Source organism: Coffea arabica, chromosome 1e (assembly GCF_036785885.1).
Source record: "Coffea arabica cultivar ET-39 chromosome 1e, Coffea Arabica ET-39 HiFi, whole genome shotgun sequence".
Lineage (NCBI taxonomy): Eukaryota > Viridiplantae > Streptophyta > Magnoliopsida > Gentianales > Rubiaceae > Coffea > Coffea arabica.
Window position 1 is genome coordinate 51,680,293 of NC_092311.1, and position 24,458 is coordinate 51,704,750.

At 37.7% G+C, this 24,458-nt stretch overlaps 3 protein-coding genes across 18 annotated transcripts; 1 reads left to right on the forward strand and 2 right to left on the reverse strand.

The window, feature by feature from the left end:
- Window positions 1-1,498: 1,498 nt before the first annotated feature.
- LOC140013271 (phosphatidylinositol/phosphatidylcholine transfer protein SFH9-like) lies at window positions 1,499-9,069 on the reverse strand. Of its 5 annotated transcripts, none has more exons than XM_072062485.1 (16): window positions 8,962-9,069; window positions 7,864-7,915; window positions 7,472-7,757; window positions 5,964-6,063; window positions 5,117-5,383; window positions 4,922-4,999; window positions 4,698-4,799; window positions 4,569-4,618; window positions 4,389-4,488; window positions 4,190-4,288; window positions 4,009-4,101; window positions 3,379-3,463; window positions 2,600-2,985; window positions 2,406-2,480; window positions 1,960-2,158; window positions 1,499-1,779 (listed from the first exon to the last, which is right to left on the reverse strand). In XM_072062485.1, the coding sequence occupies exons 2-15, from the start codon at window positions 7,868-7,870 to the stop codon at window positions 2,090-2,092; spliced, it is 1,797 nt and encodes a 598-aa protein (XP_071918586.1). In that variant the 5' UTR covers window positions 7,871-7,915; window positions 8,962-9,069; the 3' UTR covers window positions 1,499-1,779; window positions 1,960-2,089. The 5 variants fall into 5 exon arrangements, with proteins under 5 accessions (XP_071918586.1, XP_071918590.1, XP_071918580.1 ...); XM_072062489.1 differs by lacking the exon at window positions 8,962-9,069 and adding an exon at window positions 8,355-8,931 and having other exon boundaries at window positions 3,379-3,460; window positions 7,864-7,912; XM_072062479.1 differs by lacking the exon at window positions 8,962-9,069 and adding an exon at window positions 8,355-8,930 and having other exon boundaries at window positions 7,864-7,912.
- A 3,843-nt stretch (window positions 9,070-12,912) lies between these two features.
- LOC113713890 (uncharacterized) lies at window positions 12,913-18,144 on the forward strand. Of its 11 annotated transcripts, XM_072062520.1 has the most exons (12): window positions 13,339-13,377; window positions 13,463-13,543; window positions 13,672-13,846; window positions 14,261-14,602; window positions 14,841-14,913; window positions 15,048-15,160; window positions 15,341-15,425; window positions 15,527-15,599; window positions 16,415-16,470; window positions 17,137-17,202; window positions 17,568-17,633; window positions 17,741-18,144. In XM_072062520.1, the coding sequence occupies exons 4-12, from the start codon at window positions 14,355-14,357 to the stop codon at window positions 17,819-17,821; spliced, it is 861 nt and encodes a 286-aa protein (XP_071918621.1). In that variant the 5' UTR covers window positions 13,339-13,377; window positions 13,463-13,543; window positions 13,672-13,846; window positions 14,261-14,354; the 3' UTR covers window positions 17,822-18,144. The 11 variants fall into 11 exon arrangements, with proteins under 11 accessions (XP_071918615.1, XP_027093510.2, XP_027093496.2 ...); XM_027237709.2 differs by lacking the exon at window positions 13,672-13,846 and having other exon boundaries at window positions 12,926-13,377; XM_027237718.2 differs by lacking the exon at window positions 13,672-13,846 and having other exon boundaries at window positions 13,360-13,377; window positions 14,256-14,602.
- A 19-nt stretch (window positions 18,145-18,163) lies between these two features.
- Window positions 18,164-24,050, reverse strand: LOC113713882 (probable LRR receptor-like serine/threonine-protein kinase At5g48740). 2 transcript variants are annotated; one of them, XM_027237690.2, is made up of 16 exons: window positions 23,428-24,050; window positions 22,470-23,010; window positions 21,932-22,383; window positions 21,726-21,843; window positions 21,558-21,626; window positions 21,277-21,345; window positions 21,123-21,191; window positions 20,909-20,980; window positions 20,725-20,793; window positions 20,398-20,627; window positions 20,115-20,320; window positions 19,884-20,010; window positions 19,734-19,802; window positions 19,256-19,445; window positions 19,024-19,156; window positions 18,164-18,556 (listed from the first exon to the last, which is right to left on the reverse strand). In XM_027237690.2, exons 1-16 carry the CDS (start codon window positions 24,023-24,025, stop codon window positions 18,347-18,349), a joined length of 3,222 nt encoding a protein of 1,073 aa, XP_027093491.2. In that variant the 5' UTR covers window positions 24,026-24,050; the 3' UTR covers window positions 18,164-18,346. The 2 variants fall into 2 exon arrangements, with proteins under 2 accessions (XP_027093491.2, XP_071918601.1); XM_072062500.1 differs by having other exon boundaries at window positions 20,115-20,326.
- Between the last annotated feature and the right edge of the window lie 408 nt (window positions 24,051-24,458).

The following is a 24,458-nucleotide window of genomic DNA, read 5'->3' on the forward strand; positions in this document are numbered from 1 at the left end:
TTCAACTTAGCTTTTACAAGCTAAGGGAATTTGCCACAAGGAATGGATGAAATTCTGGAATTTTTATTCAATACTCTCAAAAACTGAATGTAACATGCGGCTTGAGGCTATTAATAGCCGTGACTAAGACCTAATAAACTGGAAAAATAACAAGGAAAGTTCGGCCAGCCCCTTGGGCCTTCACTTGACCCCGTATGGCTCAGCGAGGGTACTTAACTGCGGCTCAGCCCGCCGTTTGGAGCTTGAACACTCGCATCTTCAATTGTAAGCAGCATTTTAGTAGTCGTGCAAGGATGTTCCAACTCAATTCCTTCAATGCCCGATTTCTCTTGGGTTTGGATGGCACGTACCAAGGCTCGGAGGGACTCCTTGAATCTCTTAGCTCATGCTCGTGTCACTGGGCCTTGGGGCACCTTCACAGGGTCTACTTGTACACTTTGGGCCTCGTGCTCAACCGCATCAAAATGGATCATAATTTAAATGTTAGAGACAATTCTGGCTGATTTTAAATATTAGAGACTAAAAAAGTTTTTTGGCAAATGTTAGGAACCAATTTGACAAATTTCCCTTTTACTTACAACAAAAAAATTTTCTATAAGACGCCAATAGTTAATCATATCCCATTTACAAATTTTCTAAAGCTTACACTCTACTTATAACTTTTTAATTTTCATGTTCTCTTTTTGCAATTATAAATCTTTTTTTTTTTTAACTTTCACATTTCATATTACTTATTTTATTGGTTAATATTCGATGTTACCCCTGTTTACACTTTATATTACCATATGTTTTTGCTTGCAAACCTTTGAGGCTTGGAGGCAATACTTTGAGAGAACGGTCGTCTACTTCCTACTTGCCAAGTAGCAATGCATGATTTCATCCGTCTGCTGACATTATGAACTTATTTATTAACGTGTCAAAATATGGACGCTTAAATGTTTACTCAGCAATCAATTTCACAATGTACTGCCCAAATAATTTGCGCATGATGAAGAAAGGGGAGCACAATCTCCCCACATTTGGAAGATGGAATTTGGACTCGAGTTTTTCCACTTATATTAAAAAAAAAAAAAATACCCACATTCCTAACTCCTAAACCAATTCAAGTCTACAGATACGTGTGTACATAAAAGTACGCTTTTATTGTCCACCGCCCTAAACTGATTGAATAACACTTCATTTCTTTTTTTATTTGGCTTCATTTCTTGCTCAAGTATCCATTAGTTTCCTGTCATTTTGTGGAAAGCCGTAGGTATTGGCCTGTCAATTGATATGGGCAACATGACCATTCTTGTTTTATTATTTGGTTGGAAGGGAGAGAGGGGGTTGTAAATGGTCTGACGATGCTTTGCGCAGGTGAGAAGATAATGAAAATTCAGCAGAATCCTTCACATAGACGATACAGCATTCGTGTAAGGAATCAGCAACGCATTTGAAGTTCAGACGGCGTGAAAGAATTCTACCGTCCCAAAAAAACAACAAATAACACAACCTAACAGGGATAACCAAGTCACTTTCATTTCATTAGCTGCTGCAAAATTGTCCCAACAAAATACATTATTCACAAAAATCTGTAAAGATGCAACCAGCACTTTGGATTTTATTATCCGCTTCCTGTACTGCAAGTGTGTTATTAACTCAAAATGTATAACGCATGTATTATACTGTATACAAGATTAGAGGAATATTTAGCTGTCACATTAGACTCGCACCTCCAAAGAAAAACGAGGCAGAGTTCAGTACCAGTTGGCGAGGTCCTCCAATTATTTATCCAACAACCTAAAGAAAGAAGAAAGAAAAGATCTGTGGGATAGTAGGAGGAGGAGGAGGAGGAGGAGGAGGAGGGGGGGGGGGGGGTTGGTTCAAGAAACCAAGCCTTGCAACATGCAAGTCATAATCTTTGTTTTTTGGCTGGAAAAAATGGCCATGATCTTTGTACTAACAGAACAGAATAGGTACCTTAAGAGTGCCATCCGCTGAGTTTCTGCACCACAAAGGATATTGTTCAATATACTTGCAGCAAAAAATTTTGTGCGTCTCAACTGATAGAGGCACAATTGAAGAAACTTTAAACTCAAAAAAGTTTTTTCTAAGTCAGCGGTGTGGTGGTTCCCCGAGATAAAGACTTGCTGCTCCGAAGCCAACAACTGCTTGTTGCCTGTTATGAGCAAATAGGCCATATCATCGACATGGGCGTAAACGGGTCAAAAATACAAAGTTGATCTACACAACATTGTGAGGTAAATAAAATAGTTAAACTTTTTTAGCTTGTTACTAAACAACTGACCAAGAAGATACGTGTTACCGTCAATGCTTAAGAATGTGAAAAACTGATTTCCTTCAAAAATTTCAGTAGCCTGGGTGTTTCTGGACATTCCTTAATTCTAGAGGGAATGAGAACTTACTCTTATACTGCTCTCTCTCAACGATTCAAGGGATTCAGCAAGCTCGACTTGTTTTGATGCCGTTGCCAGCAATGCCTACAATGCAAGAATTTCCCTGATCAACAATCAGTTCTAATACAAGAACAATCAAATTACAAGTTTCATAGTTGGAACAGCTCATGTTTCCAGTACTGAGACTAAAGCTGCAATCTTACTTTCTTCGTCTTTTGTAAGTCATACTCTATGGACTTGATGCGATTCATGGACTCGAGTAGTATATCTTCCTTCTCTGGAGGAATTTTTGTAGGTTTATTCAACAGTTCATTCACCACAGATTCTAGATGCTGCAACCTCTGCCAGCATGGATCAAGGTCATCATTTTTCACCTGCAAAAGTCGTTCTCCCTGAGACATTTGAATTCCCAGCTCCGGTCTGTGCTGGTTCTCCAATGAGTTCTCCCCATTATTCATCTTGAATAATCTACTCAAAGCAGGAATTAACATATATATCCATGCAAGTAACTTGAACATGATATCCATCACCACATCTACAAAAGATTTCTGATGCAGTCTTCTTTCCACAGTACCATTAGTTGAATTTCCTGAAAGAGCCAGAAAGAACAACAAAAAAGGAACAATCAACTAAAAAGACACAACTTGTCCCTGAGAGTAAAGAAAATAACTTAAGAAGTAGCAATTCCTGAAAAAGCCCAGTTAATCTAATGAAGTTCCCATGACCAAAAGTTTGTGCAGGTCCTTGATTTGAAGGCAGCATACAGGTCTTACATTCAAACTTCTTGTATAGTGTTACACTCCAAGCACCCACCCAAAGACAAGTTGAAAGACCCATGAAACTTCCATATCATAGAAAACTAAACCAACTGAATGTTATGCAAGCCCAATTCATATCCAATTATGAGAAAAAGATAACTCTACTCATATGGTGAAAGACAAAAGAAAATCATCGATGGGGGAGTAGCATTACAGCTACTTACGTGAATGAATATAATTTTCAGCTCTAGAGTCACAGCCATCTTGTTCAACCATGCTGCAGACAGGAGCAAGTCTCTTTGTTGTCTTCTGTAATCAATACACCCAGCAAGCATGAAATCAAAGATCAGAGAGACACTAGTCACTGTATAACATTGAACACAAGAATAAACCACATGGAAGCACATTAACCATTCAGTTGGCAATAAGAAAGCACTCCTATCAAGTAACTTCATATGAATATTGAAACATGTGGGAATTCAATTTGAAGATTAGTTATACTAAATAGTAGGTTTTATTTAGGACTTATGTTCAACCCCCCCCCCCTCCCAAAAAAAAATGAGAGAGAGAGAGAGAAGTCAAGCTTGTAAAAGTTAGTTGTATTAGTGGCATATGAGGTCTAGCAAACAAAGCACAAATAAAAGCCAACTGTAGACTTGCCACGTTAACTATCACAGTACGTTGAATTTTTAATTATTCCATTCAGCATTAGTTAAAACCATATTGGTGCTTCAGACTTCGTGCGACTAATAACTAAATGCATATAGGCTGCAAAAAAATTGTTTCTTCCTTGTACATGTGTAGATATATAATAAGACTTAAAAAAATCTAAAGCAGCAGCAGAAAAAGCCTACTTTATTAGAGGGTGGCACTGATTGTATGATGCGAGAAGAAGAAGATCCAACATTTAATCCAGTCTTGGCAGAGTCAATTTCGCTGCTTAGAACCTGCAAAAAGATGCAAAATTTTACCCAAAAACATGAAATGTAGCTGGCCAAGATTGGCGATACACTACATGAATGTACAAACTCTTACCTTACTAGGAATCGGCTTGATTTCAATATCATCACAATCAGAAAGGCCAGTAGATTTCCATAGATAAGTAGCTTCTTTTGCATGTAAAGCAAATACCAGCTGCAAGAAAGAGATGGCTCACAGTTTGTGACAGAGGCATACTGGTATTTCAAAAAAGAGTACCACAAGTATCTAAACAGTAAGGAAAGAACAAGCCAACCTTCATTAGTTCTGGATCATTCCAGGGTCCCCTGTCAGATCTAAGGCAACCGCCTTCATTCACACAGGAGCAGGCTCCCCCCAGAAAATCTGGCAATTGACTGTCCAAGAAATGAGTTCAGTATGAAAATCATCCACGTGCTGCTATTTAGAAGTTGCGCTATCATTATCACTAAATCACCTGGCATCTATAACTTCCAACAACCTACTCTGGAATTTGTTGCCTAATACCTGCCTCATCAGAAAAACATAATTAATAAGCAATCACTAAACCTCCAAAATCTTGAAATGAACACTGAAAGCACCTTACATGTATTTTTGAAGTTGTCCTTGGGTCAAGAAAGCTTTTCACCGTGTTCCACAGCAATTTAAATCCACTACCAGCATTAACAATGAACATTTGGTGTAATGTCTGCACATGATAATGTAAACATCATAAAATGATCGGTCATTGACATGAAGAGGGAAATAAGTTATTTCTTTTTACTTTTTAAGAAAGAAAATCTCTTAAAACCATTCTAGGAATTTGGGCACCTCAGGGTAGTTGTCACCATCTATTTTCTGTATGCGCATCACTAAATCATGTGCAATCTTGCCAAAACTCATCCAGTTCTACAATATTTGAAAAAGAAAAAGAGATAAGTCTACACAACTACAATTAATAGCCCACGTAATGAACTTTAATATATGAGGAACCACATGCATTAAAGTGGTAGGCCAAGCACAAACCAGTCCATGCACATCCAGTATTGTTGTTGTAGAATCAATATGTCTCCTGGCTGAAATTGAACATGCTGGAAACTTCTCAGCGAAGATTCTTTCAAACCCTTGGATGTGATACTTTAAGAATCTGTCAGTCGTGGTGACACCCATAAGTTTACTGGGCTCAACTTTACCTAGTCTTTCAATATAGACAGGTCGTCCTTGTTTGTCTACACCATGGTAACCATGAGGATAATATCGCTGAACATCTTCATATTCATTATATACAAAGTCCTATATGTGAAAATTTTTGTCAAAGCTCAGTGAGAATGGGAAAGACACATAACTTAAAATATACAAATAATATTCAGAAAGACAAATTAAAGATGATGAAAAGAACTTAACTAGGGAGGTTGAAACACGAGAACTTTATAAATTTTGCAACACGAGTGCACAAAATAATCCATTTAATGAACAACGTCACAAAAACAGCTATATGCTGCAGATAACCACCCCCGAGAAAACTTGAAAAAGAAAAAAAGGGGAAAAAAAGGAATCCAACAATAAGGATAATCCTTTCAACTTCAGAAATTAAGGATCAGTGATAGGAAGCAGAGGTAGTGATTCAACCAGAAACATGAGCAAGCAAAATGGTTGGACACTTGAAGAAGCAGGAAGATCTGGAATCTTAGGCAGTCCAAGGAAGAATTTAATCATGCTTTACAAATTTCAAAAGATAGATTTTGGCAAACTCGCATCAAGATTGCATGCGTCAATTAGCTTCTGGACTCACTCAAAGGATATTTTTATTACATGCCAATTCTGTTCCTAGCGGAATAAAAAATAGATCAAAACACAAAAAACAGGATTCTACCTTGATAATTGTGTCTACTCCATTCTCTTTCCTCCAATTAAGCATATCTAACCACATTTGGACTGTCTTATCAACGTCAAACTTCCTTGCTCTTAAGAATCTGGAAAAAAAAAAACAAAAAAGACATTGTATGTCATCAAGCCATATGAAAAGAAAAGAGCATGATTACCAGAATTACCAGAAAGATACACAAGACTAAAGTTTATAGTGCTCTAGGTACTAATTCTTCTTCAAAGAATTATGCTAGTTAATCCTTTTTATTTATGATAAATTTGGGGCATATACCACAGGGGATGCAGTATTTTGGGAAACACACATCAGGTTAAAAAAACCGTAAACAGGAAACACGGGTAAAATGATCAACAATCCCATTCATAGATAAGCTGACGGCAAGTATACAATGTGTCTCATCACTGTAAAGAACCAAAAATACAAATTAAGAAGATTTTTATTTTTATTTTTTAAAAGGCAACTTTATGGAAATTTCCCACCCCCCCAAGGCATCAAACAAGGGAAAGAAAAGATTGAAAGTTTAGTAACAACAGATCAGAAGAGATCCATTCCACTGACATTATGGTAAAGAGAGGTTTACAAAGCAGTGCTGAATGAGAATGCTATGCACTCTCTTTACATCATTTTCTACCTTAATATTTCACTTATCTGGGGCAATAAGTAAGGACAGTTTAAGTATTCTATTGTCTTCTACCAATTAGGAAAGAAAAAAAAAAGTATACGCGGAGAAGAACTTGAGCAGCTCGAAGCAATTCTTAATTAAGCCACGCATAGGTTCATTAGAGTCCAAGTTCTCACTTAATGAAAAGAAAGAGGGCCCCAAATGAAAGAATGTGTCAGTGATGCAACAAGTGTGGGGAAAGGCTTTAGTGAACTTGTGTTGTATAAACATAACCCTCAATTCTCAATCAGGAACGAGACGTGCTCTAACTACAAACATTCAACCCTACAACCCTTTCATAGCTCATTTATTTTCAAAACATCAGTTCTGCTGCTTACTAAACACTGTAGTGAGGGGCTCTAAGCTCCTAGTATGTCAAAGAGTAGTAAACTTTGCCACCATTCTGCTGCAGTTTCACATGCACTAAAACTTGGCAACGGCACGAGGGCATTGCTTCAGCTCAGCTACATTGGCAATGAAAGAAAAATGACATCCTGATTTTCTTTTCCATCAGAATCCCTAAGTATTTTTTTGTGATTTATGCATCTACCAATCAACGAACCAAAATCCAGTTACTGCATAGTTCTCCCAGTTACAGATTTTTCATAAATGTTTCAACCGAGGGATCAAACAGCAAAAACTTTGTCAAGATTTTCTTACACTGGAGAATCCAGATATGTCAGATATAACTCTACATTGATACTGGCATAACATTCTAACTAGTTGCGATATTTACAATGGAAAACCACAAAAGGTAACAAAAGAACTAACATCCCACCCTCACCACCACCCAAAAACAAAAAGGGATCCACTGTGGTAGAACGCGATCATCTACCTCAACATGGTATGGTAATCATCATGACAAGCTGGAAGCAGATCCCTGTCAACCAAGGTTTGTCGAAATATATTGACAGCCTCCTCTTCCTTCTCATCTCGAAAATCTTCGGTTGTGATAGACGCAAATCGGCAATGAGCGACCCGCTTAGTACGTTTCCTGAGAGTGTGAGTGATTTTTGAAGCCTTCTTTTTCAAAGATCTGATCCTAGTCATTCTCTTTTCATCTTCAGAGGTCTCAAAATCAAATCGCTTTGCTCTATCATCTTCCCGAGCTAAAACTATTTCTAAAAATCAAACAACAATAAAAGAAGAAGAAGAAGAAAGTCAGACTGCGCGGTTGCATGCTCCAAGCTTTCTCCAACTATCCAAAACTTTTACTGATAGAAGTACCTGGCATTATGGTCGGAATTCATAAGAAAAACTCTCAACTCTGCAAAATCTGCTGTGTAATCAATGGAGGCATAAAACGTCAATACAGATAAGCTACTTAAAGATAGATTGAACGTGAATTTTTCTTTTTTTCTTTCTTTTTCTTTTATTTTTTGGGTTTTAGGGAGATGTTCAAGACTGTCCCGTAGTCACATCTTATTGCCGATAAAAAGAAAAAAAGGGACATAAAATCAACCTAACTGGATCAAAATTCGATTGAGAAACGACAAAGTTGGGCACATTCATTCACAATATCAGAAACTAGTTGAAAAGAAGAATAAGAAGAAGAAAATTATATAACAATAATGTTATTAAAAGAAAAGAAGAAAGAGATTAAACAGAAGAAAGAAGAAGAAGAAGCGGTTGGAAAAATCAACAAAAGTAGCGATGAATTGGATTTCAAATTTCAAATAGAATAGTACTGCGAGTGGATCCATGACCAGTTAAACTACCTTGATGGGAAAATCAGCCGCATTTACAGATTCAAGGGCAATGAACGGGGAAAGCGATCGCTCATGTCATCAGCAATATTTTAAGCCTCTCTCTCTCTATCTCTCTTCAAATTCCTGGTAGGTTAGTAATCTATACATACAAATCCGTATATATGTATATACAAGAAAACACGGCGGATGGAGAGAAGAGTGAACAAGTGCTGCTGCGGGGTGTTAGGTAAGACTACTGCTTAATATCTTTGCTTCGTCTTTACTACTCTCTCTCCCTCTATCTCTCTCTCTCTCTCACGCACAAGAAGAGTCCCAACCTCCTCCTTCCCAAGCAACCATACCACTAATTACTAACACGCTCTCTCTCTCTCTCTCTCCCTCTCTACTGAAAGTAAAAAGAAAACAATGCGTTCCTCGTGAGAGCGTCCAATGCGTAACGTTCTCTGTATTTACGAGGCGAGGTGAACTGACTTTCTCTCTCTAGAAAGGAGGAGGTGGAGGAGAGAGACGACACTGAGCTAGGACTCGGACTCTCAGGAGGAGGTCAGGGACTGGGGGGTTGTCCTTGTCAAAGGAAAAAAAAAGAAAAAAAAAAAAGAAAGAGCGAGTAGCGTACAACGGCCGCTTTTGGGAGGGTGGGTGCATGGTGACGTGGGGAGCTGAGACGACGGTGGGCTTCTGTTCCGTCGGTCCACTTCAGATGCTCTTTTAGACGCCGTCGTTTTGTGTTCCATGCTCTGAGTTTCCGTTGCCAGTACGACGACTACTACTGCTTCTAGATTCACACGGGACGGGTGGCAAAGTTGGCGTTGGCGTCACCATCATGACCGGCCGGTTCGACCGGTTGAACCACAAACCGACTATGCCTCCGGTCTAATTCAATTACAAAGTCAAAGAATTAATTGAATCGGTCAAGAACCGATTGAATCGATAAAACCCAGTAAAAACAGGGAGGTTCAACTGATTTTTATTAAGTATTTATTTTCTAAAATAAATATTTTAGAATAAAAATTATTAAAATAAATATTTCTAAAATAAATAAAAATTATTAAACTTTTGAATTGGGGTTGAACCGATCGAACCATGAATCAGAAGATTTTCCGATTCACTCTCTGGTCCGGATTTAAAAACATTGGTCATTAGTCGTTGATAGTCAAGTACTGAATTTAGCCCTTCTCGGTTTCTATTTTTAGGACAAATTATCTGGATGACCACTAAATTTTTAGAATTTTTGAGTTTTGATCACTGAACTATTAAAAATTTAATTTTGACCACTAAACTATCTAAAGTTTAGGTTTCGAGTTATTCCGTTAGATTTGATCATTAACTATGTCAGATCTGAATGTCCGTACGATTCACAAGACAAAAGAAAAAGGTATGGTTGACGATTAAATCTAACGGAATGATCCGAAATCTAAATTTTAGATAATTCAGTGGCTAAAATTAAATTTTTAATAGTTCAAATGGTAAATACTCGATAATTCCAAAAGTTTAGTGAGATAATTTGCTCTATTCATTACTTCATCTCATTTTCGATTGTTTACTTTGAATAATAAAGAATATTTCTGTATTGTCGTTTTTTTTTTTGGTATTTAAAATTTAGATTTTCTTTTAGATATGCAAAAGAAATACTAAAAACTTATACTAATTACATTTTCACAATAATCAATTAGTACTAGTTAGTTAGGGGAAGTAGGTTTAGGCGCCTGGACTGCCCGGTACCCACCGCCAGGCAGCGTACCTTTTTTTAATAACTTAATTAATACTAATGTGATTAGGTACAATGTGGATCATGGGATGATGACTAATTGGCTAAAATGGTGCCAACATTTTAGCCAATGCATGGGCGGATTGGAAAGACTAAGCACACAGCCGACCAAATATTGAAAGATTGGTCAGTGATTATGTATGCCTTTCAAAAAAAAAAAAAAAAAAGAATAATCATATGTGGGTCAGAATAATACTACTAAGTACTAGTAGTATATTTTAATGATTAGATTTACATTTGAGAGTTGTCACAACTGAACTGGCTGCTGCTGGAACTGGGAAGAGATTAATGACTAATTTGCATGTTCCCACCTGCTGATGCAGGCCCAGGCAGGCCTCCTCTGAGAAGTGAGAATCCAGCAAACCAGAGGACAAGCTTCTTTTTTTTTTAGTTTTTACCCTACCCATAAGAAGAAGATTCCAGTGAATGACTAATAGTGACTAGTTCTCCATCTCTGCCCAATTTCAAGAAATTTGTTCAATTTTGCAGTTGATCCTATCACAAGTCCGTAACGTAGAATAGTCAGTCGCATTAATTGTTTTTCTTTTTGTGCCTAATTTTACTTTAAGTAATTGGGACTCCAGACAAGGCCGCGAGAAGAATACAAAGAGAAGCAAAGGAAAAACGAAAACCTCATATGTCATGGCATGTACCCCTTTTAGCCTCTGTTCGGTTGATAGTTTGACTTTCACCCAAGACATTTCTAAATTTGCTTAGTCATATTTCCCGCAGATAAGTTGCGCCCGGTGAATTACCGTCGAATATTTTACCAACAAATGGTAGTCTTTGCATTCCTTGTCATGGTTGCTTCCTTCTAGCGTTGGTCGACCAAAAGAAGTATAAAACCAACATGATGCGACATGATGTGTTTGACCATTGAATAATGTCAAGCTTGTGATTTTATTAAGGTGATAACCACCCCACTTTTCACCTGAACTTGTATCACTTTCTCGCTCTATATTCTAAATTTTAATTTTAAGTATTTTACATCCTAAACCCTTAATTTTAATATTTTGCGTCTTAAACTTTAAGTTTATCCCATTTAAGTCAATCAATGACAATGTTACCAAAATTAACGATATAAATGGCGGTGCAAATTAATGCTAACGTATCGTTTTTGTTCTAACTGTGATCTTTTGGCTCTTTTTTTTTTTTTTTACTATTTTCATCACATTATCATTTATTTGTTTGGTCTTGGTCATTATTTGAAATAACTAATGTAGGTTTTTTTTTAATTTTTTATGATGTGATGTATGTGAAATAAAAAGGTAAATGAGAAGATAAAAAAGTGTATTGAAAAATGTGTTTGTGATGCAAGCAAATAATTTTTTAATAAATAATTCCTACCCAAACACACACATTGTTAGCAAAATTAATGAGATAAAAAATAGTGCAAATTAATTATAATATATCCTTTTTATTCTAACTGCAATACCTTAACTCCTTTTGACAATTTTGAACATATTATTACTGATTTGTAGGGTTTTCTATGCCATTAATTTTGTTGACATTATCATTAATTGGATTTAAGCAGAATAAACTTGAGAGTTTAGGCTACACAATTTTTGAAATTGAGAATTTAAGGTGTGAAGTGTTCAAAATTGAAATTTAAGTGACAAAGTGAAAATGTTGTAAAAAGTGAATATAGTCTAGGTGATAACTATGATGATTTTTCAAATGCATGCATAAAATTTTGTGTAAAATTAGAAAAAAAATGTAGCAATTATGCAAAACGTGCGCCTCAAACAAAGGTGCGGCAATTGGCATGTCAAATGCCTGCTAGGCAATAGGTACTAGAGGTGTAAACGAATCAAATTGAGTCGAATTTCACCCTAATCGAGTTGAGTTTCGACATAATTTTACCAAATTCGAAGAAAAACAAAGGAAATGGGAAGAATTGAATGAAAGAAAAGATGGAAAGCGGATTAGTTGCACTATACTTTAGTTGTTGATGGTAAATGAATAAAGTACATCATTAACAATCTTTTTTATTTCCAAATCTTCCATACAACATGGAGGGAATTTGTCATTTTTTCTCTTCTATTCTTTTATTTTCTTTTGTAAAGTCCCAAAACTGATTATGAATCAACCCAAAAAGTGTGACGGGTCACTGGCAACATACTCCATATCAATTGGAGCGATGAGCAATTTCGGAACCAGTCCAAAAGAAGTTTCCTAGTGTCAATTGTCAGGTTTGTCTAAAAAAAAAGAGCGGGACCCAAGAAAAATTGGCATCCCAGAACTCTGGGAGAATCTTTCGGTAATCAAAAACACTAAAAAAAGGTACTCCCTCCGTCCCACTTTGATAGTCCTGATTTTTTTCCACACAGTTTAAGAAAAAGTAGTTAACTTTATTGGAACAATCAATTTACGTAGTTATTTTCCTAAAATACCCTCACATTAATCAGAGTACAACTTTATGGGAACTTCAATTGATGTTAAAAAAAGAATCAACTCTCATTAAATGGGGTAAGTTTATAGTAACAACAACTTACATTGAATAAGGGTATTTTAGGAAAATTAAAATACAACTACATTCTTCAATTGAAAAGTGGATTACAATATGAGACAGACGAAAAAGGAAAACAAGACTATCAAAGTGGAGACGGAGGGAATATATGCTAAGTCCCCAAGATAAATTGGCATCCCAGAACTCTGGGAGAATCTTTTGGTAATCAAAAACACTAAAAAAGGCATATCCCCAAGTCCCCAACCCAATTCCTCCAAGCGCCGAGGCTCCCAACCACACACATAATAAATAATCCGTGCATAATGCAGACCAGAGGGCAGTATCGGCTCATCCAAATCCCAATTTTGTCGTCTTCATAGTTCACATAGCACCAATTCACCAGTCACCACACGCTCCCCACCCTTTGCTTCCACCAACGCCAATAATAATAGCACAAGCAACAGCAGCAGCTGTTCCTAAAGACCGAAGGGTCTAAACGACCCAGTTGCAGAAGGACAAGGTCCCCCATTTTGAAACATCCTAGTAGTACCAGTACCAGTACAAGTACAATATATAGTACTACTGTACTACTACTCCATTATTCTTCTTGGTCCAATGGCGGTTGTAGTAGCAAATGGGCGTCCATTAATTACGGCTCTCATCTCTTGCAATTTGCCACATATCAAGTTCTTGCTCGGTGGTGGTGCTCCCACCAGTTGTCGTACACCTTCCTTCTCCTCCTCGCTACCGAACACTACACTCAAAAGTGCAAATGCACCGCACCATCTTTGGAATTTTAAGCCCTCGGCATCTCGGTATCTCCCTCCTGTCCTTGTTTTTAAGGTGGTAATCTTCTAGTAGTAAATTTCTTGATATTTTACAATGTAAACATTTTGCCAGGCTGCTGAATTGTGATACATACTACTGTAGCATGTCAAAAAGAGGGGAAAAAAAGAAAGAAATGAAGAAGACGTCTCTAATGTTAGTACTGATAATACCTGATCCTTTGAATAATTAACTCCATTTTTGCTTCCTGATTTTCCATTTTAGCCTAAAGTTATCATGGATAGAGTTTTGATTTGTGATGCATCCCTTGAATATGATGGTAGCCCTGAATACAGCGGGAGTACAAGTGGCCCGGGAGGTTCTTTTAGCTTATCCAGACAACTTGAGATGAGGCTCCAGATTAGTTTGTGATTATGATCAGTAAAATGGTTTTGGAGGAATTACGTATGGTGCTTTCCATGAACACAGTGTGGGATTAGGCCCTTGATTGTTTAATTGGTATGGTCAGCAGAATTTGTGTATATATCTTAAGAGCTTTTGTTCATGTCAGAACATAATGTAAGCATGACCACCGTCAATGTGATACCATGTCGTTTAATTTTCATCCATTAATAAGGGAGATATATTGCCTTTGATAAAATTTGAATGGGGAATATTGCAAGATGAGAATGATAATTCAGGAGCAGAGGCATTGCATTGGAAGAAACTGCAACGAATCATTGCCCCCCAAGGGCCTTTCATTTCTCTGAGAACCGATACTTGTCTGTGATGCAGCTGTAGCATGCTATTATTTTTTTTTCCTTTTTTACTTTTCTTTTATGATACAAGAGACTGCCGCCGGTTTTTAATTTAGTCTTGCATATGTAGCAGATTAATTATGCATTTATTCCATCTCATTCTATTGAAGTGTAGGTTCACATGCTTTCAGCATCAGGGTCCTGAAAGTGATGAGTCTTCCACATCTAAGGACAAACCAGAGGGACAACATAAGGCTGCTGATGATGTAATGCAAAGTTTGAAAGGCAAAGCAGCTAGTGGAGAAATCTCATTTCTGTCAAAACTAGTGGTACTCCTGGCTGTGGCTCTGGCAATTACAGTGCTATCCATTGGCTTTAGACAGCCTAATCAAAGATCTCTGCTTGGCATTCAACATTTAGTTGATAGTTCATCTGCTCCCGCTTTAAGCACACATGCTGTTGGTTTTTCTTTTAGAGCTTTTGGATACAGAATTATACTTCCAGAATATGCTCCAGGGTACTTGACTATTTTGCTCACAAATTGTGTCCTTGTTTGTTTTTGATTATCTGGCCTTGCTATGCTTTCAGATGTCATATTACGTTCAAATAACTTAATTTGCCATATCTTGGGTATCTTAATATTCTTTTTTTCCAAAACCTAACAATATAGCAGAAGCATTCTCCTTTTCTCTTACATTTTGCTTCTTGGTTACGGAGAACAGTATGTTTAATTATCTTTAGGTCCCTGGTTTCAGGTGGATCTACTTCTGGCTGCTGATGGCTGCAGGATGCGGTCTTTTCATAAGTGAAGAGGCTTTAAATATATGGGTCTGTCCTTCCTGCTGGTACTTTTTTTGGGCAGACTCTTATGCTCTTTGACATCTGGACTTTGAGTGGGTCTTCTTGTCCTTTTTTGGAGTGCTTCTCTTTTTCTGAGCTTAACTTTGTCATCTATCCTGCAGGTTGGCATCACTTTAGCGCGGATGCTTTCACTGGATGGCACATGGCATTCTTTTCTTGATTCATTCTCTAGGAACGCTCACTACATTGTATCCACGGTTTTATGGGTTTACTGGTTAGTTGGGCTTGATTCAATTTGAGCTAATGAATTATGCTATGGACCTCCTCCAGTAATGCATGTAAAGCTGCAATTTTTTTTTCCTTTTAATCTTCATGCTAGTCACAAATATTAATCGACTAAAGGATCAATAATATTTGTCCTCAATATTTTAATTCACATGGTGAATATTGTCAGGGGAGTTTGCATTAGTGATATGATACCATTTTACCTTGGCAAGCTTTTCAGACAATCTGGGGCATCCGATGATGTTTCTTCAAAGGTCTGTTTGATCTATAGACTTTTGATATGCAGTAAATGTAACTAGGTATTTATATGACCTTGAAATAGTAAAGTGATATGAATAATTTCTGTTTGGTATAGTTAGGAATTGGCAGAGAGAAAGCATTGAAAATCACGCGCGTTGTCCAAAAATATGGAAATCTAGTTGGTGTTGGTGAGTCTAAATAGCTTCAGAGCTCCTTTTTGCATGTTTTCATACTTGCAATCGTACAAATGCTGCTTGAAAGGACTTGTAATATGAGCTTCTACAGTCTAATCGAACCAGTTCTGTTAGATTCCACTATTTATGTGTTATAGTTCATAAACATTTAAAAGGATAGTTAATGTTACCACTTTATAAGGGGATGGCATGGGCAGCTGATAATTGAAGTGTTGATAGTGGTGGCTGAAGTAGAACATCAAACCTTCCCCAAACCAGTGGAATATTTAATGACATTCTCTGACTTGCTTGTTTTAATTAGCATTCACAGGTACCCAATGAAAGCCTATCAAGCTATAATTATGCTGACTCTTACTCAAGAAATTTAATACTGATACTAAAGTTTGCCTCCAAAAAGCTGTTTCTTTTAGAAACGTATATTAAGAAATTTTGCGATAATATATTTTACTGGTTTTAGCAATCTTTAAAATAGTGTAAAAAGTTAAAGAGAAATGGTTTCGGTTATCTGGGGTATTACTTTAAAGTACCCATAATAAAAGCTTTTGCGTAATTAAGAGTTCCAAATGATTGGCTATCCACCAGTAGTGCTGCCACCTTATTCTCAAAACCATTGTAGAGTCCCTTGGTGTTGTTTCCATTCCAGAATCAGCATTGCCTGCATTGGGGTCTGCTTCTTGAGTAGTTACTAATAGTTGCTTATCTATATAACAATATCTCCTTCCTCTCTTGGGGCACCGTAGCACATTTTATTTGACATTTCTTGAATTTCTTGAGCATTTGTTGGTAAGTCTATGTTTTCTTATATGCAGTTGAACGGTTCTCGTTAGGTGTGAGGAATCCTACAGCATTTTTAGCAGGTGCAATGGTTAGTATTATTTCTTCTTCCAAGCAAGATATTACTTTACTAGTACGAACTTTGACACAACAAATTGTGTAATTGACATCTATTCTATCCAAATTCGTGTAAGCTATTATTTTGTGAACCTGGTTGATTTCATTATCATTTGTGATGTATGATTTTCTTCATCTTAAGGTGCTGACTAGGAAAAGGTTGTTACCGCATGCTATGCATACTAAGCTTTGGTGTCGGAGCAGAATGAGTTAACAGTTTGAAACAAAGCATTCCTTCTATCTTGATGCGTCATGGCAATTACTGATTTCTTGCATCTTGCTGCAAAGTAAACAAGCTGGGAAGCTTCAGTCTATCTTGCATTTGCATTTGCACTGTAAAATTTTCTGTTTTGATGTCTCTGTCTTCTCTGGATGTTGGGAACCATTAGTTTATGCAGCAAAGGCAATATGATCACCAGTGTGGTACCTCGAATTGAGAGTGCAACCACTTCATGGTTCTTCTTTTTATGTTTTTATGTAGTTAGTTTTTTTAAAGTTCCTAACTAGTTTTTAAATGTGGTAAACTTACTTGTTGCTGGAACTCAACTACTATGCGGATTTTTATGTCATCGCTGCAAACTATGTGGATTTTTATGCCATAACTGCAGTGTGTTTTTCCTGAAGTACGACTTTTTTGCAGGGTATATCACCTGAGTTTTTCTTTGCCGGTGTCTGTTGTGGTGGTCTTATAACACTTCCACTTCAGGTATTATTCTATCAGATAAAAGGACACCAATTACCAGCAAACTAGATTGTAGACTAGTCATGCAGGGAAAGAGTAAAATAGCTGTTCCTACTTGATTGCCCAAAAAAAAGAGACCTCATCTTTTATAGTAAAGTTGTCAGCTTGAAAAGGAAGGAATATACATAATGCTGCTGTTAAGTGCAACTCACGTTTAATGGTGAGGCTAATTCTTCTTTCGCAAACAAGTGAATATATCACACATCCTAGAGATTCATATGGTCTTGCAAAAATAGTAACTGCGTTTTACATTTATCAAAGCTATGAAAACACTTTGTCACGATATTTTTCTTCCATAAGCTTATGCCTTTTATTTTTTTAAATGACAGTTGGGGATTGGATTCTTATTCAGAGACCGTCCAGTGTTTGCCCTTGCCACTGTTGCAACTGTAGTGGTAAACTTTTATTTTCCCCGGATTAGCATATGGTTGCCTAAACAAAGGAATGCATTGCAAGGGGTTTTAGTGCGTCTACTAATTGTAAGTACTGCGCTATTTTGCAGGGAATCTGGACTATCATCCCATATGCTGCAGCTGCTTTGACAGCATTGTTCCTTTATCTGCGACGTAAGAACTTCAGTTAGTTGTGGTTTCTGTTTCTAAGTTCACCATTTCCTGGGGTACACAGCCTGGAAACTATCAATACGTGCTTGTAAAGGGACTAACTACTGCAGAGAAAAATCAGGGTATGGATGGTTTTGCAACAGCTTGTTGAATAACCACCCGCCAGACACCCTTTTAAGTGAAGGCTTTACAGATTTGGTTAGGGAACTTGCAATCATGCACTCACCGTATAATTGCTTGAAAGCTGGCATTTGTCCCTGTAACTTCCGTAAAATAGGGTACCTTATACAGTCAAGGGCCAAGTTGGGCATGAAAGATCTTTTTGGCATATTGTTTTTGGTCATACCTGTTGCTCTCTCAGATTGATTCAATCAAGGCAAAATACTTATTTACGGATAATAACTTAACAAGCACTATATCATACACATACGTGCAATTCCATTTAACATAAATTATGGTCTCTCAACTAAGCTATGGACCAAGTCTATGAAAGAAGCCCAGAAGAGGCATAACCCCTTCCATAATAATAATAACAACAATCTAAACTAAACGATTGCTGCGAGATGGGAAAGCTGGATGCTGTAGGCTTCTTTCAGCTCAGCCAGTACTTCTGCTATGCTTGGCCTCCGCAATGCATCTCTCTCAACAGACCTTGAAGCAATCAAAGCTGCCCTCCTCATGCTCTCAGCATCAAATGTTCCTTTCATGCTTTCATCCACTATCTCGAACGCGCCTGCTTGCAAGTATGGCTTGGCCTGCAATTGATGGTCAAAAACAACATGCTATGTACGTCAGGAGCACTCATATGCACATAGAGATTGTAACGAATCAGCAGACACAGATCAGTGTAGAAGCACGTTATGATGGGATTTTGTAAACATGGCATGCTAAGAAGTATCTTGAAGTGCCTACTTTTAACTGTTTAGCAGCATGCAAACGTTAAATTCTAATCAGGGATACCAATCTTAAATTCCAACAGTGTCGATACTTCTAACTTGCACAACCAAGGTTAAAAAATTAAGCATCAGATCATCGTGCACTCCCAAAAGAAATTTTGGTCTAACCAGAGGTACAACTATAGAAAATGGAAGGGATTCAGTCATGCAACAAAATGGATGGTGGTAGTTGAAAACCAATTATAAGGTTTCTGTAATTTTGCACTTTACATTCTTATAAGATGCAAATCATTTAGAGAAAGAACTAAAGAAAGAGATCTAGTTACCCATAAGACTAAATTGTAGGAATCTGGAGAGCCAGAGTGAGTCAGTGGTTCTCTGCCACATATGAGCTCCAGAAGTACAACCCCAAAACTATAGACGTCACTTTTTTCTGTTAATTGTCTAGAGGAATAATATCTGTAGACAGAACTCAGTAAGATTGAAGAAGAGTGCCAGAATGAATATACTAAAAACAAAGCTCAAAAAAAAAAAAAAAAAAAAGCCTCGAGAGCTTACTCTGGATCAAGATAGCCAGCAGTGCCTTTGACAGCAGTGGTTACATGGGTTGCATCGCCCTGAGTCATTTGCTTAGAAAGGCCAAAATCAGAGACCTTAGCATTCATCTCTGAATCCAAAAGAATATTGCTGCTCTTTACATCACGGTGAATGATCCGTGGATCACTTCCATTATGTAAGTAGTCCAACCCTACATTGAAACAACTTCAGTTCAGATAATGGCTTATATAAAAGGAACTTTGTTGATTGCCATTGGCGAATTTACTCGGACTAGCTAGAATGGTTTTAATTGGTGGGACGATTGCTTCATTCCCTATGAAAAGGATCAGGTTTCCAACTTAGAAAATAGACGAATGACGGCATGATAGTGGGACACAACTACGAAGTATAATTCTACTTTTGCACATGTACAGAATAGAAACCTGAGTTTCTCCAGTAATTAACAAGGAAATCTACGTGCACCTGTTGATATCTATACCTTTTGCAGCATCAACCGCAATTTTCAACCTGCGAACCCAGCTTAATGTTATTCTTTTACTGTTTACACCTGAAATAGTTATTTGTTCATTAATCAAAGGAAACCAAGAAATACAGAAACGGATTCCTGAGTAGAAGAAGCTTATATTACCATGAAGGTTATCAGACAGTGATCCACCAGGTAAATACTCGTACACTAGTATTTGCTGCTTTGACTCGTGACAGAATCCTTCCAAAGTTACAAGACTCTGGTGACGAATTTGTGACAGAAGAGAAACCTGGAAAATAATTTGCAACATAAAATCAGGCATCATTAAAAGGAAAAAAGAGATCTTGTAAAAAAGCTTTTCCTTCTCAAAAGATTCATCCACAAATGGCAGACCTCATTGATGAATGACTCAGCCCCAAGCTGAGTTCTGTCAAATCGCACTTTCACGGCAACTAATTTTCCATCAGGAAGCTTTCCAAGGTAAACCATTCCGAAACTACCACGGCCTATGACCTCCTTGAAGTTGTTTGTGGCTGCTTTGATTTCTTTGTAGGAAAAAACTCTTGCAGCATTCCAGTTTCGTATATCCACTCCAGCATCTAATACTTCAGGAAACATTTCCGTTATGACATCTAACGGGTATTCTACCGTAGATACATTTTAGGCAATTTCTTACTTGGTTTTGAAGAGCTTTCAGGTTTCTTTCTCCTCGTGAAGAGAAGCACTGAAATTGCCATGGCTGAAAAAGCTAGTGCTACGCCTCCCACTGAACCAAGTATAACTGCTATATGTTTGTGGCCCTTGTTCTTGCTTGGTGTAAGGACAGTTACTTGTGGTGTCTCAATAGTGCCTGAAATGTCAGTGCAGGATGATGTGGAGAAGGACAGGCACAGATTCCCTGATGCTCTGTCGAATTGAAAAAGAATCCAAGAGATGATGCATCAAGAGGCTCAGTTATGAACCAAAAATCAAAAAACGATGTAATTCACTCCATAGTCCATACCTGACTTCCAAACTTTCCCTGTTTAATGATTGGGGGAGGGGACCTTGTAGCTCATTATTCTCCAGATTCCTGAATGTTTCAAAATAGCAAATCACGTACAGATACAGCTATATGAGCCTCTTACCAGGTAGAACTGCTTCTACAAATGTTTCCAAAAGTAAATGAACCTATAATGCTCACTCACAGTAAGTGAAGCTCCTTTAATTCTCCCAAGCTGTCTGGTACTGCTCCAAGCAAACTGTTGTTTTGCAAATCCCTTCACACAGAATGTACGTCATCTTTCTATGACCAACTTCAATTTTATTAATGCTCAATGAAAAGGGAGGAAAATTCTCTGCGTTTTAATCATCAGAAAGTTAGTCATAAGAGAAGTTCCATCGAATTTGTAAAAGACTTACAAAACTTGAAGGTTCATCAAATCCTCCAATTCAGACCCAAAAGATGACAGTTGATTGAAACTCAGGTTCCTGCAGCATTCAATTGCCAGTTTGTTTTAGGTTCATCATCAGAAGCAACATAAGTGAAATACAGTTCTTCAAGTAGTAATTATACAGTTTCTCAAGATTCTGCAGGCTCCCAAGGTATTGTATTTCTCCAGCCAGCGATGCATTACTCAAATCCCTGTTTAACATAATGCCAGAGGATAAAAACAAAGTGCTGCAGATTAATATCTGGGATTGGGATGAGGGTTAGCATGAGATTGGAGCTGACGACCTAAATGCTCATGGGTGGCCCATTACCACTAGGGTGACTCTTCATATCACGGCAACAGATTGTGAGTGTGAGAAAAAACTTAAGCCAGTGCTCAGTTATTAAAAAGGAAAGAATCTTACAATACTTTAAGGTCCAACAGATCACCAAAAGTGGGGCTAATTGATCTCATTTTCATGCTGGAAAGTTCCCTTCATAATGAGCAAAAGATTGATAACTATGGAACTTGATAGCAAGGAATTAGATTTAAGAAAAAAGATTCAAAAAATTCCAATGCAATACGGTCATACAAAGAAGTAACAAGATTTCCTTCACATTCTATATGTTCCCATGACTTTGGAGAACACGGATCTTCTTGCCATCCCAGATCCAAACCAGTCGACTGCTGAATAACCTGGAGGGCAGAAACTGCAAAAAGAATCAATATTTTAAAGTTTGCACCTTCAGTTCTACGAAGGGACCAAAAGAGTATGTGAGACAATGAAAACCATCCAACCTGTGGTGGAAGAAGTTTCTAAAGGAATATCTAGGATTTCATACACTTCGAGTGCATTAATGAGAGGGTAGTAGCTGATACTCTTCAATGTGATATTCAACCAATTGATTCCCCTCATTGTAAAGAAAAGAGCATTAGCATCCCATCTTTTCACAGTATAATTTGACTGAACAACTTCCCCATTGATCAGTACATCAAATGCTGGGGATACTGGCAGAATCCCAGCAAAGTAGAGGACAACATAGTAATCTCCCAGCCCATCGATAGGCAAATTATATGTCAAGTCAGCCCACCTTGCCAAGACTCTTGCAGATTGCAGAACAGCTATTGGAGGAGTTTCTTTGAGATTGGACAGATTGAAGTTGTTTTGAATATCAAAAGCTGTTGACACATGATGCGGACTGAAGTCCTCATCAGCATCCCAAATACGATCGTACTGGTCAAGAGGGTACCTTGCATTACAAAAAGAAGTCTGACATTTAGCAAAACCTCAAGTAAGCAACCAGAGAGAGAAGGAGATGACAATGGTCCTGCTTACCTCAGTGATCCATCAATATAACCTGTGTTGATCCTGTAAGACTTCCTAAGTAATTTACTAGTGAAATCTGCCAAGCCACTATTGTAAGCTCCTTGAGGAAGTGGGCGAAGTTCAAGGGAAGAGATTATAGGGAATCCTCCCTCAGGGATAGAGTAAAAACACAAAGGGAGAGTGTCTTTATCAACTGGCCATATGAACTCTTCTACCCATGGATCGGTTTTAGCAAGATTCACTGTCGTAGTCATAGCTCTCCCAAGAGAAACAGAAAATGCAGGGGGTTTATTGAGTCCATCATAGTTCTTGTATACAAATTGAGTTCTTACAAGTACCAATGACGATACATTCTTTGTAGGAAGCCTATAACACTTGGTACCAAGAGAATCCGGAAAAAACCGGACTGGAATTTGAGATGAGGAGCTACCATCAAGATAAACCACAGTGCTCATGTTGCCAGCATTAGTGTAAGCGGTATCAGGTATCCACGAAATATTAGAGGAATCGACGTAGCTCACAGTCCCACCACATGATAAGCTTAAGAATCCTGTTACATAAAATGCCATAACCATATTCAGGTCTTCTCTACTACCATATCCAGCAGATAAACAAATATAAATGCACATTGGTTACAGAAACAATACAGGCAGTAAAAAGGAAAAAAAAAAAGAAGATCAAACTTAGTACTTCCATTTTCCTCTCTTCCTGCCGAATGAAGTGGTTAAAGCTGTGATCTTGTAGAAGTGAAGAACATCAAACAAATGAGGCATATATAGTGAGGCATTTTTAAACCAAATCGAAAAGCTATCTGAACTTAGTAGTTAGCGCTCCATCTGTCTTCTTACAAAACATCTGACATTTTTTCTCGTAGTTGTTATAGAAGATATACAATGCAAGAAAGAGAGTTCTGGGGGGTTTTCCGGGGGTGGGGGTAAATATGAGTGAAACACCAAGGAATGCGCACCATCTTGATCACAGAAAGCAATTTCCACAATCCCAGAAAGGAGTAATAACCAGAGCCAGCAGCAACTTAGCAGCTCCATGAAAAGGGCGCCAGATGTAGAAACAGAATCCAAGTTTTTCCTTTTATGTTTTCCAGGTTCCAGCTCATGCAGAGAAGTAGCAAATAATGAGCTCCAGGGTAGAATTCTTGGGCAAAAAAAGAATGCAGTGATGATCAGTGACAAGAGGAAGAAAAAAAGGAGGGAGTGTTTAGTGGGTGGCAAAGTAACGAAGCAGCAATTGAGTAGAGTATAAGGTGTGACATTGACAATATTGCATAAAGTGAAAGTGGGAGAGAGGCTATTGGTGACTCCAGGAGATGAGTACAGTACTAGCGTGATTAAGGAAGGGCAGAGAGGTAATGATGTTTGATGTCTGATGACGATGATGATCATTGTTACCGTTAGTTGACAAGCATTACTTTTCAGGCAAAAATCAAAAGGCGAAAGACAACCCACGAAACAGTGATAGACGGACCACATCATCAAACCATGCAGATAAAGAGAAATTTCCAAAGCTACATCTTGACCACCTCCTCCTTTCCCACTGGGGCATTCCATTCCATGCCCTGATAAGTTATTGAGTTTGGACGCGGCCAATACAAGTATATCAACAGGCCAAACTGAATTGAAGCATAATTAAATTGTAAGAATTTATCAATACTAGTCCACTTCTCCAAGTCTATTTCCAAATTGGCATGTTAAGAGTGCAATTATGGATGGACAGTTGGTTTTGAATGAACAAAATACTGTGGCGGATGATACATAGGATGCTTGTGACCCCAGCATCCAGGGCATGATTGTTTCGACTCTCCCAGTAGCCCAGCATCCAAAGACTGCTTCTAATCATGATCAATCAGGTTATCTTAAAGATCAAGGAATTGAAATTTTCATTAGCCAAATTGAGGCAGTCAAAAAGCTAAGAGTCACAAAGCTGATTATGCTGTTTCATCATTTGATTATGCATGAGAATGCATTACATTTATTAATGATG

Bases quoted from the DNA above. Each gene is read 5' to 3' on its own strand.
- LOC140013271 (XM_072062485.1), bottom strand. The intron at 5,000-5,116 runs GTTTGTGCTTGG...CAAATATTGTAG, and splicing joins TACTGGATGTGCATGGACTG to AACTGGATGAGTTTTGGCAA. The intron at 4,619-4,697 runs GTAAGGTGCTTT...CTGATGAGGCAG, and splicing joins GGACAACTTCAAAAATACAT to GTATTAGGCAACAAATTCCA.
- LOC113713890 (XM_027237709.2), top strand. From the start codon at position 13,178: ATGGCGGTTGTAGTAGCAAATGGGCGTCCATTAATTACGGCTCTCATC. The intron at 13,378-13,462 runs GTATCTCCCTCC...ACATTTTGCCAG, and splicing joins TTTAAGCCCTCGGCATCTCG to GCTGCTGAATTGTGATACAT. The intron at 15,600-16,414 runs GTGAGTCTAAAT...TCTTATATGCAG, and splicing joins TGGAAATCTAGTTGGTGTTG to TTGAACGGTTCTCGTTAGGT.
- LOC113713882 (XM_072062500.1), bottom strand. From the start codon at position 24,025: ATGGAATGCCCCAGTGGGAAAGGAGGAGGTGGTCAAGATGTAGCTTTG. The intron at 21,192-21,276 runs GTATAATTACTA...TGAATGCTGCAG, and splicing joins CTGCAGAATCTTGAGAAACT to GAACCTGAGTTTCAATCAAC. The intron at 20,794-20,908 runs GTGAGTGAGCAT...TGAAACATTCAG, and splicing joins TTAAAGGAGCTTCACTTACT to GAATCTGGAGAATAATGAGC.